The following is a 17628-nucleotide window of genomic DNA, read 5'->3' as shown; positions in this document are numbered from 1 at the left end:
GGGGATGCAATACTGGTAACTGGGAAGGAAGCACAGCGGCAAGGCCCAGGTCACACTCATTACTGTTAGCTCTCTTCCTTCCTTCCTAGCCCTCTGAAAGCTTTCAGGATTTTTCTTCTTCTTCTTGTTTTTTCTTTAACATCAAGGGTTCCTACATTAAAATACCAGGAGGGTCAATTCTACGTTGGTCAGATTTTTCACTGGGCAGCATTGTCACTCTGTCCTCAGTTGATGTCCATTGAGTGCTCTTCGGTCAACTCTTCTGCAGGTCCTGCCAGCTACACAGAAGAGCCTGAGTAGGAATGGGGACATTCTCCTGGGAAGCAGTGCTCATGGGGGATGGCAACGGGGCTGTCCCAAAACTGTATGCTCCATTCTACAAATGGTATGAAATTAGAATGGGGCTGTTAGGGAACATATGAATAAAAAACAAATAATATACTCTGAATTCCATTATAGTCCCAAGCTATTATCTACCTAAAAGCAGACAGAAACTACTCTTGGTAGTTTCATCATTTAAAAATAAATTACACTTCCATTCTTTTTTTTTTAAAGATTTTTTAATCTTAGAGGTGGGGGCGTAGAGAGAGAGAGAAAGCAAGCAAGTAAGGGGCAGGGGGAGAGGGAGAGAGAACCCCAAGCAGACTCTGCGCTGAGCTCGGAGCCAAGGTGGCGCTCGATCACACAACCCTGAGATCATGACCTCATCTGAAACCAAGAGTTGATGTTCAACTGACTGTGCCACCCAGGCACCCCACACTTCCAATCTTATAATAAATAAAAATGTTAAGAATCGACACATTCAGGTCCCTGCTCCGTAAATGTGGCTCAAGGTACAGAGGGCTGGAAATGCTACAGGCTAGGGACTGAAGCAGCTTGGAGATGGTAGATCACAGCTCTTCACGTCAGTGAGAATGAATGGCCTCCAATAAAATTCCATTGCAAAAAATGGGAAAAGAACAATGTGAAGAGTACAAAGGTTGAGGAGGTAGAGCTGGAATAGTTTGTGGTAGAAAATGTCCTAGGCTGGGGTTCCTGGGTGGCTCAGTCGGTTAAGTGCCTGCCTTCGGCTCAGGTCATGATCCCAGAGTCCTCGGATGGAGCCCAGTGTTGGGCTCTCTGCTCAGCAGGGAGTCTGCTTCTCCCTCTCCTCCCTGCTAGTGCTCTCTCTAATAAATAAGTAAAATCTTAAAAAAAAAGAAAAGAAAATGTCCTACGCTGACATGGAGTGAGTGAGTGAATGGTAAGGGGGAGTATTTCCCAGGGTGGAAGGGATTTAAAGATGCTGACAGTCCTTGAGAACTTGGAAGAAAATTTGATTGTTGCTTCTTAATTTTCAAAAAGCTAATAAAGATGGCACAAAAAGAAAACCTTTATCTGACAGTGAACCTGATGATAGCAAATGAGAGTCAACTGACAAATCAAGAGGCTTTGCCACAGTTATCAATGAGAATGATGTTTCCCATGAAATGGAAAGATTTAAGTGAGGCAGACTTAGCAATGGTAATCAAAACCATAATGTTCTCAGATTGTAATTGCTTTTTATGAAGAGAGACTAATTTGACATTTTTGCCTAGAAAATGAAGCTCAATATTGTTTGCATTGAGAGATCTAAATATATAAAGCCAATCTGGATATTGACATTTTTTTCCCCAGTGTGAAAGAATACCTACGTTCTCATGAAAACTGAGTATGATGTATTCATTTTGAAGTAGTATTTGAGGGGAGTTGAGGTTTTTGTGTATCAACAGCACTAGTTACTTCAAACAAAAGTGTTCTATAGTTGCTTCATTTATCACAGATAAAAGAATAATCAATACATTGGTCAACCTTGTTAGTAAATAAAATGCAAACAAAATTAAGTTATTTCATATCTAATGTTAGAAAAAATAATGCTCAACTCTGGAAAGCATCTAGTGAAAGAGCTACATTTTAATTACTGAAGACAGTACAAATTGATGTAACTCTCATACAAAAAAATTTGGAAATATGTCAGGCCATGAAAATGTATGTACCTTTTGACCCAGTAAATCCCACTACTGGAAATTTATACAAAGAAAATCAAAAACAAAAGGAAGAAGGAAAAAAGTCTCTGTATATAAATATGTTGCAGGAATAAGCAACAAATTGGAAACAAACTAAATGTCCAATGAGGGGAATGGGGAAGTAAATTATACAACAATACAGAATAGAGGTTTTAAAGTTGACAAATAGACCTTATAGCAGCATTTTTTAAAAAAGGCAAGTTACAACACTGTATTTCTGCAATGATTAAAAATTTAGAGAAATGATGCATTTGGAAAAAGATGAAGTGGACATATAGTTGTTCACAGTGATAACATTAGATGTGAATTCTTTCACACTTTATGTCATGTTTTCATATATATCAAGAAATATATTCATATTATCAGATGCATAAATCTTAAATTCAAAATAATTTGATACAGATGTCCAAAAAAAGTGCTTTATGAAAAAGAAGATGTTGGGAAAGGTTCTTATTTTGTGATTCCTTTTGTCCTTTTAAGCACACTACTTAGTTAACAATAGATGAGTGGTAAGTTTGTCAAAAATTTCTAGTCAACCAAATGCCCCATGTGCCCAAGTATCTCTATGCCAGACAAAGCCCAGGAAAGAATAATGATGCTTTTGGCCCAGGCTGAGCAGTTACTCTCTCCTATACACTAAGTATTCATCCACAGAATAGTAAAAAATATATATTATATATATTAGGTGCTAGAGCCTAATACAAGACAAGAATTCAATCTAAAAACTTCTAGAAAGATAATTAAAATATTTCTAGATTTAATTGTGTTATTCACAAAACTGATGACACTGGAATATTTTCCTCATGTGAAACAACAATCAGTATCAAATGTTATGCCTAACACAAAGAACAAATGTTTAATCATTTTTATGTCATTATTTGTAAGTGCTCCTATGTTTCAAAACTCATTAAATTTGCCTTCAGCATTTTGTTGCAGAGTTTTGGAACCAGCTCCTTTAGAATGCTCTAACAGCTTGATGGCCTTGTCAGAGTTTTCAATATTTCTAAGCAGAGTCTCTAATCTTCTCTTAATTTTCTTCTGATCTTCAAGAGCACAACCAATTACTATGGACTGAAACTTCTGGTCAACAGGCCCAGGTGGCACCTCGGATGAACATGCACTGTACAGCGACATCAAGTGACTCTTGGCATTTCCCAAATCATCCAGAAACTTACTGACAACCTCATCAATAATCCTGGTGGCATGCTTTAGGGATTCTTGCTGCTGGGGGTTTCTAATTGTTTCGACTGAAACTTCAACGGTGAGCGTTCGTCCCATCAAACGGTTTGCTGTCAGATTTAATTCTTCTCTTTCACCTAAACGTAGAAAGTTTGAAATATCAATCAATATGAGACATAAACTTACCCATGTTGAGAACACTAAGGCATTCATTTGTGGCTAAAACTATTTTCTGTAAGCACCTTGGCTATGAAATTTTTAAAGGTAAAAGTCAAAACTATAGCACCTAAGATTAACTGATGAACTGTATTATATTACAGAGAGAGGTTGCAGAATACCTTTCCCTGAAAGTCTTTCTTTTTTATTTTTGAGAGAGAGAGAGAGAGGGAGAGAGAGTGCACACATGTGCACGCAGGTTGGGGAGGCGAAGGGGGAGAGGGAGAGAGAGAATCTCAAGCAGGCTTCACATTCAGCCTGTGAGTCCCACGTGGGGATTGATCTCACAACCCAGATATCATGACCTGAGCCAAAATCAAGAGTCGGGTGCTTGACCGACTGAGCCACCGAGGCACCCCTCCCTGAAAGTCTTATACATGGGATATCAGATGACTTCTCAAGTGGTCATGTTTGAAGATGTTTGGGCAGGTATGCATTTGTAACTGGGATGGAGATCAAGTCTTAACATAGAGTGAATAGTGTGCATAACCAGGGTTTTGTGCTGGGTAGAGCAAGAGATCAGACACGGTGGATCTCTTGATAAGGATGTGCATGTAGGGGAGGAAAAATAATTTTCCCTGTACCTTTCTGAGTTCTTGGTTGAGAAACCCTGTAATAAAAGACAGATTAACAAGAAAAAAAGCAGAAGCTTATGAACATGTATACTTCACATGTACATAGGAGGTTTTCAGGGACACTGAGATGGCCCACCTCCCTGAGATGGATGGTCCAAGCCACCATCTTAAAAACCATGTTCAGCTAAGGACTAAGACTTGGAGGCAGACCTTCCCCTCCTTAGTGAGGTTACCAGGAAAAGCAGGATAAACCAAGGTAAGGTTGTTTTGCAGATTTAGTAGAGGCCTTCTGCATAGATAAGAGTTTCTGTGATTTACAGTCATCCTTCTCTTCCTGGTACACAGAGGGAGGCACCCTTGCAAATGGAAATAGCCTTTATAAATTTAAACTTCCCTTACAAAAGAATGACTTCTACTCTGTTTTCAGAGCTTCTCCTGTGTCTGCAGGTTCTCAAAAATAATCGGCTTGAAATAATTCTTATGCCAAAGAGCCATACTTTGGGGTGGCATATTCTGCATGTGTCTCAGAATACAATGCCCCAGTTTTGGCTGAGCAAACTTAGCCATGATAGTGGAGAAAAAGCTGGCCTGAAAAGTAGGCACTGACTTCATGCTTGCCAGGGAAATTTAAGCAGGCCAGTGGTGTAAGTCTTGGCCAGCACAGAGAGGCAGTGGTGGGAAAAGGATCCACATTTCATTATTTATATGAAAAAGTCAGCCATCTCCTCTTTGGCCTGTTCTGTAACTCTCTACCTATTCATCGATCTCTGGCGAGGATGGTGAACAGACTGGCTGGATCTTGACCCCGCAGTGCGTGTCGAACAGTTCGGGGCCTGGAGTTAGACTGCATGCTCCTGGCACCAGCCGCTGGCCCACTGGCTTGTCTCGGGGGGCCCCAGGGCAACTGAAGTAGGAAGACGGCTGCCAGTGACAGAAAACCACGAGTGCCCTGTTCCTCCCTAGGCAGTCGTGCTTTTCATATAGAAATGATAGCATGTTTTTACGTTAATGGGGTTTTACTGGGCCCATAATTTCTTGCCCCTGCATTTTCTCTCCTTCCTCTCCTTAAATTACACCTCAACCCCTCTCTTTTTGTCTTCTCTGCTTTTGCAGCTTCTACAGTCCGGTAACATCTGAGGGACTGAAGTTAGGAGTGTGAGCCTGAGGTCAAAGGCGTCGCCCCTTACTCCCTGAAGCCACCTCTTCCGGGCTTGGAGGCCTTTTCTACCATTTCCAGCCACGCCCTTGAGGTAGGGGGCAGGCCAGCAGGGTGACCCCTGGGTAAGAGGCTCCTGTAATAAACTGACAGCTGCAGCTGCAGTCCGCGCTCACGGGAAATGCCGAAGCCAAGTGTACGAATTCCCCAAGTCAAGCGAAAATGGACCTAAACCCCAGGTCTTAAACCCCACAAAGGAGTGAAAAGATGAGCTCCCGTCTGTGGAAACGCTCTCACCGTCGCTGATCTGCCTCATGTCCTGGCTATTTTGGATGCTGTGGATCATTTCCAGGAGGATTTCTTTCTCTTGCTCAACGGCAGTTGCTGCTTCCCTCAAAGCTTCCACCCTATATAAATTGGGGAAACAAGAGTTACCACATGGAAGCTTACTTTTCCTCATCTCTCTCACTTGCTCCAACTCAAGTTTAAAGATCACTAGGAACACTTTTCAAAAATTCTTTATCCCTCTTAGGGGCGCCTGGGTGGCTCAGTTGGTTAAGCAACTGCCTTCGACTCGGGTCATGGTCTTGGGGCCCTGGGGTCGAGCCCTGCGTCGGGCTCCTTGCTTGGCGGGGAGCCTGCTTCTCCCTCTCCCTCTGCCTGCTACTCCGCCTGTTTGTGCTCTCTCTGTCAAATAAATAAATAAAAAATCTTAAAAAAAAATTCTTTATCCCTCTTTAACATTTTTTAAAAAATCTTCTGTTGTTTTAAATCCACCTACCCCACCCCCATTTTCCTCCCCACTCGTATGGCAATCATTCTATTTTGTATTTGTTCTTAACAGAATCTAATTTGTGTTTTCATCTATTTTCAATTTATATCTCACTGTTTCTTTTTTCACTCAGCATTATTTTGTTAGGAACCATCCAGCTTCCTATGTGAACATCTATCTAGTCAGTAGCTTACTGCATAACACTCCATGTATATCCACCTGATTTTACCTCCACTCTCCCAGTGGAATGGCTCACTTTGTCCCCTTACTTCTCATCACAACAAAACAAAACAAAACAAAAACCACGCTTCACTGAATACATGTCCTCTATGGACTTGAATGAGAATCTCCTTAGGATATATCTCAGGGCAGAACTGGGACACAGGGTATGTGCACCCTCAATTTAACTCAGTATTACCACTGTTTTCCAGAAGGGCCAGACTAGACCATTGTCAGGAAGCAAGCATTCTTACCCCCTCAAAGTCCCCTTAGCTAGACTAAGAATCAAATTGACATGGGACAAATTAACAGGAGAAAATCAAATTTAATAGTGTACTTAAGGGGAATCCACAGAGACAGGGAAATTCCAGACAGTCAGGCAAAATGAGGTATGTGTTATTTTGAATGAAGGAGAAGGGGGTAAGGGTCTGGGACTTCAGAGAAAAGGAATACACTTCATAGGGTGATAAGAAGAGCAGATGTTTGTTAATTAGATGTTTGCCCCGCCATACAGATGGGCCACTCAGATAAAATTTATCTCTGCTTATAACCCTTATTCTGGGAAAGACCCCTAATTTAGATTCTTCTGTGTGGTTAAGGGAGGGGCAGAAGTTTCTCATGAGCCTGCAGGCTCTCAAGTGCCTTCAGCTCAAAATAACCGACATGCCAAAGTGGCACATTCTGGAGGGGGCCCCGTCCTGAACCCCTTTGCAATATTCCCAGCAGCAAAGCATAGGAATCCTTGTGTCCCCACAGCCCTACCATTACTCAGCATTTTCCAACTTTCTATTTTTTGCCAGTCTACTAAGTATACAGTGATATGTTCGTACTTAGTTTGCATGTCTTTCATTACTAATAATTTTGGACATCTCTTTGTATTCTTGTTAGCCTGTTCATAGCCTTTGCCTATTTTAGTTTTCCTTTTTTAAATTTTTTTATTTTTTTAAAGATTTAATTTATTTATTTGACAGAGAGAGACACAGCGAGAGCGGGAACACAAGCAGGGGGAGCAGGGGAGGAAGAAGCAGGCTCCCCGCTGAGCAAGGAGCCTGATGCCGGCTCGATCCCAGGACCCTGGGATCATGACCTGAGCAGAAGGCAGGTGCTTAACGACTGAGCCACTCAGGCGTCCCAGTTTTCCTTTTTTTTAAACAGGGTTATTGTTCTCTTGTTGATATGCATACTCAAGGAATTAATCCCACATTAGTTGCAGACATCATAATCATCTCCTTCCATCCTATTATATATGAATTCTGTCTGGGATATCCTTCACTGAATAGATATCCTTACTTTGAAGTGATCAAATTAATCTTTTCTTGGTTTTATTTTGCCTTATGGTTTATGCTTTTGAAATTTTACTTCAGGGTCTTCCCATCCTAGGTCATACGGTATTTTCTTACCTTTCTTCCTATCAACTTTATTGCTTTACCTTTCTCATATTTATGTCTTAGTCTATCTAGAATCCACCTGTATGTGTTTAGGTAAGGATATTATTTTTCTCCAAATAGTGAACTGTTTTTCCCCAACATTATATCCACCAAAAATCCATCTTTCCTCCAATGATTTATAGCTTGTCTACTCTGAAATCTCTATTCCATCCACTAGTATATTTGACTGTTCTTACACCAACACCTATTTTTAAAAAATAGCAGCAGCCTTGTAATATACCTTAATATTTGGGAGAACCAGCCCTCTAATCTTCTTTAAAGATAACTTAGCTATTTAGACTTTTAATTCTCCATATTAACTCCTGAGTAAGTTCATTGGGTTTGTCAAAGAACTGGGGTAAATTTGGCATCTTTAGAATATTGTCATTCTATCCAAGGGCATGATAATGTCTCTCCATATATTCAGATCTTCTATATTCTTTATTATAGAGTTTTGAAGTATTCTTAATGGTAGTCTTTGTGGACTCTTTTGAGTGCTTTGATCCTTTGTGGATATTGTTATTGTGAATAATACATTTTATTTATTATTATTATTTTTAATGTTTTTTTTTAAAGTAATCTCTACACCCGGTGTGGGGCTCAAACTCATGACCCCAAGATCAAAAGTCACATGCTGGGACGCCTGGGTGGCTTAGTCAGTTAAGTGTCTGTCTTTGCTCAGGTCATGATCCTGGAGTCCTGGGATCGAGCCCTACGTAGGGCTCCATGCTCTGCAGGGAGCCAGCTTCTCCCTCTCCCTCTGCTGCTCCCCCTGCTTGTGCTCTCTCTGTGTCAGATAAATAAATAAAATCTTAAAAACAAAACAAAAAACAAAAGTCATATGCTCTTCAGACTGTCAGCCAGGTGCCCCATGAATAATATATTTTAAATTATAATTTCTTGCTGGTTATTGCTGGTTAGAGAAATGCTGTTTTTGTAAGGTTCATTTGTAATTGGTAATGGATTTATTTATTAATTTTAATGATCTGTCTTTTGATTCTACCGATTCTTTTAGATTTTTAAAAAGATTTTATTTATTTATTGTCAGAGAGAGAGAGAGAGAGCACAAGCAGGGGGAGCGGCAGGCAGAGGGAGAAGCAGGCTTCCTGCTGAGCAGGGAGCCTGACACGGGGCTCAATCCCAGGACCCGGGGATCATGACCTGAGCTGAAGGCAGACGTTTAACCGACTGAACCCCAGGCGTCCCTGATTCTTCTAGATTGACAATCATATCACCTGGACAAAATGAGAGTTTTAATCTCTTCCTTTTTAATCCTATTAGCTTCTATTTTTTTATAGTATTGATTAAAGTCCTCTTACTTTATTAAACTGTGGTGATGAGAGAGAGCATCTTTGTCTTTTCGTGAATTTAAAGGAAACGTCTGTGTAGGTTTTTGGTATAAAGCCTGTATCAAACTATAGAAGCACTACTTTGCCTAACTCCCCCAAGTATAAACACACATACATTTACTCCACATTCATATGAACATACCCAGTCCCTAAAGAGCAAGGCTGTGGAATCATGAGAGCAAGAGAAAAGAAAATCCTATATATTTAAAGTGCTTTGTTTTCAAGGCACTTCTTGTTATGCATTACTCCGTATATAAGTTGCCAGTTTTTGCAAAATGAACAGTGACAGACTTATCCTCAGTATTCAGACGGCCTTAGAAACATGAGATCATGGAAGATCTAATCCTGATTGCTGCCGTAAGTGGGCACAGAAGGAACAACTTCACTAATGTTTGAGCACATGTCCATTCCATTTAAGGCCTCCCCTACCCAACCCAACTGCAACATGTTTCCTCAACAGCCATCCACCTGTTAGAAACCAAAATAGCACTGATAGACCACAAAGTCACAGGGTCTCTTTGTTCCTCAAGGTACTAAAAATATGTTGAACCTTGTGTTTATAAAAGCCAGTAAAAGCAAAGAGCTGGTAAGAATCTTACATGACAAATGTGGCTGGAAAATACAATAAAAAAACAGTATTATATAAAATGGCAATAATACAACAGCAGGCCCACTTACAGCACCATCCATTACATGCCTACACATTTTACATTAGCAAACTCTCAGACAGATAAACTAGGGCCCAGTAAATATGAGAGAGATTGAGTTGGCACTAATATGAAATATTTATGCTAAAAACACAAACCACGACTCCAGTGCTTAAATGACACAGATAAATCATGTGATTGGTAAATGAGAAGATGCTGAAAGAAGAGATGAATTTTTCAAGACTCACTGGAATTTGTACTCAAATGTACAATGATAGAGAACTGAATGTTATTCAAAAAAAGAAGGCTTCATTTACACACGTTACAACAGCAAGTTCAGGGAGTTGTTAACAAGAAAATGGTTTAAAAGGAGACACTCTAAAAAAAAAGTAAGTCGATCATATAAGGAAGATATTTTGCCATTAAATGAGACCAAATACAGAACACATCAGATGGAAATTTTGAGTCTTGTGGTTTTTTGGTTTTCCCCCAATGCTAGAAATTGCCAGGGCGTTTTCCCTGTGAAAACCAGATTTCATCTTTTATTGGACTTCTCAAATACATTTTTATGTATACCTTTTTCATTTCATAGCAAAGATAAAATGCCATTCTTCAGAATGTAAACATTTCAAGGGTTTGTTTATTGGCACCATTGACATTTGCTGTTCCCTCTAGCTGAACCTAGATCTCTACTTAGTTTAAGTAATATTTGTACTGTTTCTCAGCCACTGAGATCTTTAAATTCATCTCAACATATAAATCTGTTTACAACCTTTCCATTTAGTTCTAGAGAATTGTTAGCCATCGTATCTTCAAATATTCCCTGTCTTCCATTCTTCTGGAACTCTGGTTAGACAAGTGTTGGATCACCTCACCTTATCCTTCATGTTTTTTAACACCTCATTTGACAACACTTCTCTTGGCGGAGAAGGGTGGTTCTGTTTTTACTAACAGATCCTACAAGAGCTACATTTCCAAAATTGGTTACGAACTTCTCCTCATACCAAGACTGACCTGAGTTGTACTCCTGGAAAACTCTCTGCATGAAACTGCGATGAAGCTGGCTTTGACAAAAAGAAATTTTAGTCAGAAAATTCTTCTGAGGGCAAAACTGAAGTGTACACATTCTTGGATAGTCTTTGGGTCTCCCACACCTCACAAATCTCTGCAGCCTAGCTATCAAAAGGACACATGGTTGAAAGACTTAGAGGCCCGAGATTTCAGTCACGATGTTCAAACCAGCTCTGCCACTTACTGGCTGTGTATCCTTTGAGTAGTTACTTTTTCTTTTTTTTTTAAAGATTTTATTTATTTATTTGACAGAGAGAGAGACAGCGAGAGCAGGAACACAAGCAGGGGGAGTGGGAGAGGGAGAAGCAGGCTTCCCGCTGAGCAGGGAGCCCGATGCAGGACTCGATCCCAGGACCCTGGGATCATGACCTGAGCCGAAGGCAGACGCTTAACGACTGAGCCACCCAGGCGCCCCCCTTGAGCAGTTACTTAAGTTCTCTTTGCCTCAATTTCCTCACTTATGAAAAAGGGATAATGAGCGAGTGGTTGTGATTGAAATAAAGCAGGTGAAGAGTTTAACACAATGACTGACAGCACTGACTAAAACCGTTATGAGTTAACACGTGTGGTGTGTCTAAGAATTGGTGCTGGCAAACATTAGCTTCATGGTATTTATGACACACTTACCATTATGAACTCAGGCTTATAAATAACAAGAATTGCTGTTTTCATAAAAAGGAAAGGAACAGGTAAATGCTCCCATCATGAATTTATTTGAAAAAAATAATTTCTTTTTTTCTTTTTTTTAAGTAGGCTCCTCACCCAGTGTGGAGCCCAACATGGGGCTTGAACTCATGACCCTGAGATCAACACCTAAGCAGAGATCAAGAGTCAGATGTTTAACCAACTGAGCCACCCAGGCACCCCCCAAAAAATAATTTCTAAAACAAGTTCTTAAAATCATAGTCCCATCTCATATTTAATATTCTTGTATCCAAGAAACAAGAGTTGGCGAGGATGAGGAAAAAAAGGATCCCTCATGCTCTGTTGGTGCAAATGCAAACTGGTATAGCTACTGTGGAAAACAGTATGGAGCTTCCTCAAAAAATTAAAAATGGGGGCACGTGGTTGGCTCAGTTGGTGGAGGGTGCAACTCTTGATCTTGGGGTTGTGGGTCTGAGCCCCGTGCTGGGTGTAGAGATTACTTAAAAATAAAATCTTTAAGAAAATTAAAAATTGAACTACCCTATGATCCAATAATCACACTACTACTGGGTAATACCCAAAGAATATGAAAACACAAATTAGAAAGGGTATATGTACCTTTATGATTATTGCAGAATTATTTACAATAGCCTAGTTATGAAAGTAGCCCAAGTGTCTGTCAATACACAGAGCAGGGAGCCCGACGCGGGACTCGATCCCGGGACTCCAGGATCATGACCTGAGCCGAAGGCAGTCACTTAACCAACTGAGCCACCCAGGCGCCCAAGAGTACACTTATCTTGATGAGCACTGAGCAATGCATAGAATTGCTGAATCACTATATTGTACACCTGAAACTAATATAACACTGTATATTAACTATATTGGAATTAAAATTAAAAATTAAAAAAAAAAATACTCTCGTGGGGTGCTTAGGTGGCTCAGTTCATTGCGTGCCTGACTCTAGATTTTGGCTCAGGTCATGATCTCAGGACCTGGGATCAAGACCCACATCAGGCTCTTGCGCTCAGAGGGGAGTTTGCTTCAGGATTCTCTCTCTCTCCCTCTGTCCCTCCCCCTACTCTTTCTCACTCATAAATAAATAAATCTTAACGACTGAGCCACCCAGGAGCCCCATTAAATAAATAAATCTTTAAAAAAATACTCTTATTATCTAAAGAACGCTACAATGATCACTTATATTCTAGGCAATGTAAGATTTTGAATAAGTTTTCCTAATCATCACCCAAGTATTAAAATACACTGACCACTGAGACCCTTTAATATAAAAATGGAGCTGGTGTTTAATGGGACTGGTGTTAGGAGCTACTCATCAGTACTGTGGCCTTAGGCAGGCCACTCAATCCCTCTGGACCTCAGTTCCTTCATTTCTAAAAGAGATAACATACATGTGCCCTCCTCTACCTCAAAGGATTTTGTAAGGTTCAAATGACAATGTATGTAAGAAATGCTCTTTTAAATTACAGGCTGTTGTTCAATATTAACTATGATGTTACTTGTTTTGTGACTCCTGGGACACTGGCACACCCTAAGAAACTTTAAGCAAACTTTTGGCCAAATGATCCATCTCACTCCCACCCCCAACCCTTCATTCCCTGGATGCCGAAGAAGTCACTGCAGATGGCTGATAGCAGGGGGAAGGAGCTACAACATGACCAGTTTCGGGAAACTGGTGAACAATCAATCTCCCAGTCCTACCATGTTCCCCTCTGCCATCCTCCACAACCCATATCCCAAACATCTTCCTTACCATCCAGAGCCTTCTAGGAGCCACTCAGTACTTGGCAATCAGTAGGTGTTTGATATTTACTGAATTTGACAACCAACTTTTTTTTTTTTTAATATTTTATTTATTTATTTGACAGAGAGAGACACAGTGAGAGAGGGAACACAAAGCAGGGGGAGTGGGAGAGGGAGAAGCAGGCTTCCTGCCGAGCAGGGAGCCCGATGTGGGGCTCGATCCCAGGACCCTGGGACCATGACCTGAGCTGAAGGCAGTCGCTTAATGACTGAGCCACCCAGGTGCCCCGATTTTGACAACCAATTTAAATGGAATTTTTATTCCAGCCAGGGGCACCTGGCTGGTTCAGTTGGTGGGAGCGTGTGACTCCTGGGTTGTAAGGTTAAGCCCCATGTTGGGTGTAGAGATTACTTAAAAATAAGATCTTCAAAAAATAAAGTAAATAAATAGATAAATAAATGAATTTTCACCTCTTTCAGTAAAATCATATATTCATCCATATACTACTCCTACATTTTGAAATACTGTAAGCAGAAAGAGTTAGGGATCTCTGGGTAAAGAAAGACAGACATAGCTTTCTTGACATAAGAAGAGTCATTTTAGGCCCCCAGACATCTTGTGAAAGAATGTAAGAACAGTCACCACGAGGCCAGGAGACAGCCTAATCATATTCAGAAGCGAAGACTGACCTGATGCACACTCCTGATTATCTCTGTAGGATTTAAACCCCTTTGAGCACTCAGATACCAGACCGATTGGAGCCAGAGAACTGATCATGCTGACCCTTCCCGGCCCTCATGACTTTGGCTTGTACTTAGTCACCCCAATTCCATGCTGTATTCCCCACTGTGCAAGCCTCTTCATGAACATGTATGCACCCTCAGTTAAAACTTCCCCAATTTTGTTGTTCCGGGAGATGCTTCTTTGGGAAAGATCCCCCATGTTCTCCTTTACTTGTTGCAAGTAAAAACCCTTTCTTTTCCTATTCTTTGGTTTGGTTGTGTCTTTTGGCTTGACACCCACCAAGAGGCAAACCTTGGTAACAATAAGACACATCTAACTTTAAGAGAATACAAGCATGAATTATTAAGCTCTAGAGCCAGTCTTCCTGGGTTCTAGGCTGGGGGACCTTAGACAAGTCATTTAACTTCCTAAGCCTCAATTTCCCATTTGGAGAATGGAGGTGATAGTAACTTCCACAAAGGAATGGGGCCTGGTATAGAGTCACTGCTCATTTAATGAATCAGTGTTAGCATGTATTATTTATAAATTATGGTAATTGTTAAAAAAGTAATAATAATAAGCAAGGTGTCTTGAGCCACTGATGAATGCAAAAATCTGACACCATTTAGAATTGGTCAAAAAACAGGGTGAGAGGGGTGCCTAGGTGGCTCAGTCGGTTAAGGGTCTGACTCTTGGTCATGGTCTCAGGGTTGTGTTTATCGAGCCCTGTATGGGGCTCTGTGTGGAGTCTGCTTGAGAATCTTTCCCCTCCCTCTCTCTCCCCCTCTGCTCCCCCAACCCTGCTCTCTTTCTCTCTCTCAAATAAAAATACAATCTTAAAAAAAAACTGGGAGAGAAGGGAATCACCTTTTCAGGAGGAAGGAAAAAAGGAGATGAGGTAGAGTCAAGAAAGAGACTAGTGTCGTGGTAAAGTAATAGAAGCAAATGGAATTCCTTCAATGATACGTAGAATGCTGCCAAGCATTTTAAAGCATTTAAAAAATCACATTCACCAGTAGTTCATATTCTAGGTCATAAAGCATCTAGCATAATTCTGTCTTCAGTTTCATATGGAAGAAGTTCTACCACAATAGACAAAATTAGTATGGTTGAGGAACTACACGTAAACTTTTAAGTATTAAACTACAGTGTTTTATTCTACCTAAAACACTGTTTTATGAGTCAATCAATCAATATTTATTTATTTGACAGAGAGAAACACAGCAAGAGAGGGAACACAAGCAGGGGGAGTGGGAGAGGGAGAAGCAGGCTCCCCGCTGAGCAGGGAGCCCAATGCGGGGCTTGATCCCAGGACCCTGGTTTCATGACCTGAGCCGAAGGCAGATGCCCAACGACTGAGCCACCCAGGCTCCCCTACCTATGTTTCTTTTACAAATAAATCTTCTAGGCATGATGCTAGTTCTTAACAATATGGTGCTCTGTGACACGGCCCATGTGCTTTCAAAGGAACTTTAATGGATCATCATTAGCATTTTTTTTTATTTTTACTCTCTTCTAAAACACTTCCTTAGATCAGTATTACTTTTTTTTTTAAGAAACAAAGCTTACAAAAGTCTAAAATTGCTAGAGAAGTCCTTAAAATCAGTGATTTGCACATTTTAACCAGTCCTTCCTCCTCAGCTCAAGGGCTAATTAAGCAAGTTATAATTTAATCACTCGTATACAGTAATCAATTCACTTCAGATTAATCAAACACTAGAATATACGAATACTCAAAACCAGAGGCTTTCAAGTACCTAACATGAGGTGTTAATTCAAGTTTGAGAATGACTCAGCTTGAAGAAGGGAGGGGCAACATCCTCCTATTTCTTTTCAGAAAAAATCTTTTCTGACTAGAGAGAGAGCCCTGAAATGGTTAAGAACACACCCTCAAAGTTCTAAATACCTGGGGACATATGTGAGTTACTTGGAATACTGCTACATTGAAAAGAAGTATTATTCTCAGAGGCACACTACTGATCTTCAGTCTTGTTGCACTTTCTCTGGGGTGTAAACGCATCAAGCTCAACCATGGGGAAGCATTACTTTTCTCTTGCTCCATTTGTCTCATTCTGAGCAGAACCCCAGAATGTGGTTTTGGCTCAGGTTTCTCTGTCTGTTGTCATCCATGAAATCATTGTGGATGGAGAATTTCTCATTTTCTGACTCTTTTCTCAGAGTAATAATAATAATGAATGCCTCAACTGCTGAGATATACTGTGGTTATTAATGCACTTTCTTGACAAACACCTCTTCTTGTTTTGGTATATAAATTGAGGGAGATAAAGACATACATGCACTGCTTCTTAAAATTTTTGGCTTACATGTTTCTTTGCTCACCCAGAACCTGGTGAAAACTGTGGGGGAGAAAAACTGTAGTTTCCAGGAGCTGGGGGGCCTTAATAAGATTTTCATTTAACTACACCTGCACACAATTTACACAGTAACTTTGGAGATAAAAACGTTTACAGGAAGTACATAAAAGTTTTCATACGCTGTTAAGAGAAACAAGGATTTCCAAAATTTACTCTACATTATTTAGAAACTGCATACCAGCACAACACTGTATATTAATAAAATCTTATTCAGTAAAGAGGGGGGAAAAAAACCCCCATCTTATGCTTTCAGGCCAATGACTGGCACTTTCAAGAAGGTGTCTTCTATGGAAGGAGGTACACAATAAATACTGAGAAACTAACGGAATGGCGAAATACAGCATGCCGGGGCTGAGGGGGAAAATGAAAGCTGCAGGGTCTTACTCCACCAAGCACCCAGCCACTGTTCACCCCGCAGTCCTATTCCTCCCTAATCCCTGCTATCAGACAGATTCCTGGATTTTTTCTTTTTTGCTCTGCTGTGTTTTGGAGGAAAGAAACTTATCACTCAACACCGGGGACCACTAAACTGCTGCCGCTCTTAAAAAATGCACAACAGGAAAAGAGTAAGTTAAAAACATCTGGGAAGACCACATACTGGCACTCAGAAAATTCTAGAAGTTCTGCAGACCCGGAGTGTCACGGTCTCTCACCTCAAATAACGTCACCGTAACTTTTACCTTCTCTGGTTTTTCTCCGTTCCCAAACGCTCAGGTCTGGCGATGAGAACGGGGCCACCCATAATGCGCTCACAGGTTTTTACTTAAATCGAATGCGTTTTCTCTCGGAGAGGAAAATCCACTAAGCGCCGGGCAAAACTGCCCCATCTCCATGGGGAACAGTCTCAGGCAAGCAACTTGTCCGGCCGCGGCCCGCCGCGCACGGCCTCCGCCCGCGCCCCGCTCACCTGAGCTCCAGCTGGTCCAGGCTCTCCAGCAGGCGGCTGGAGCGGTCGGCCATGGAGGAGGAGCGGCAGAAGCGCCCCTCGTTGGCTTTCGCGTTGATCTTCGCCTGAGCCATCGGAACCTCCGAGGCGGGGCGGCCAAGAGGTCCCCGGCCTCTCCGGCGGCGGCGACTGGAGAGGCCGGCGGCCGCAGGCGTCGCCGTCACCGCGCGGGGCGCCCGCCTCCCTCTGACGCCCGCGGGGGGCGGCCCGGGAGGACGCGCCGCCGCCGCCGCGTGGCCAGACAAGGGCAGGCGCGCCGCCTGCCGGGCTCGGGGCTGCGGTGCCCGGCAGGGAGCGGCCGCGGCGGACGGAGGGAGCTCGCTGGTCACCGGGCGTCGAGGGTGGGCCGCCAGGGCCCCGGGGCCAGAGGCGCAAAGCCAGGCGGCCTCCGAGGCACGTGGAGGGGCGAACGCGATCGTGGATCTTCCTCTCCCAACTCTGGACCAAGCCTGAGCCCAAGGGAGACCCCCCAGAACAGCCCCCCTACTCTTGGGCGCCCCCGACACTGCAGCCTGAATGTA

At 41.9% G+C, this 17628-nt stretch overlaps 1 protein-coding gene across 1 annotated transcript; it reads right to left on the bottom strand.

The window, feature by feature from the left end:
* Positions 1–1912: 1912 nt before the first annotated feature.
* On the bottom strand, positions 1913–17274 carry BAG2 (BAG cochaperone 2). The gene is made up of 3 exons (XM_034991642.1): positions 17069–17274; positions 5469–5578; positions 1913–3361 (listed from the first exon to the last, which is right to left on the bottom strand). The coding sequence occupies exons 1-3, from the start codon at positions 17179–17181 to the stop codon at positions 2943–2945; spliced, it is 642 nt and encodes a 213-aa protein (XP_034847533.1). The 5' UTR covers positions 17182–17274; the 3' UTR covers positions 1913–2942.
* Between the last annotated feature and the right edge of the window lie 354 nt (positions 17275–17628).

Source organism: Mirounga leonina, unplaced genomic scaffold, assembly GCF_011800145.1.
Source record: "Mirounga leonina isolate KUSES-001 unplaced genomic scaffold, KU_Mleo_1.0 Mir_53, whole genome shotgun sequence".
In the NCBI taxonomy this organism is placed as follows: domain Eukaryota; kingdom Metazoa; phylum Chordata; class Mammalia; order Carnivora; family Phocidae; genus Mirounga; species Mirounga leonina.
The sequence above is the reverse complement of the archived record's forward strand: the minus strand, read 5'-3'. Positions and strand labels throughout refer to the sequence as shown.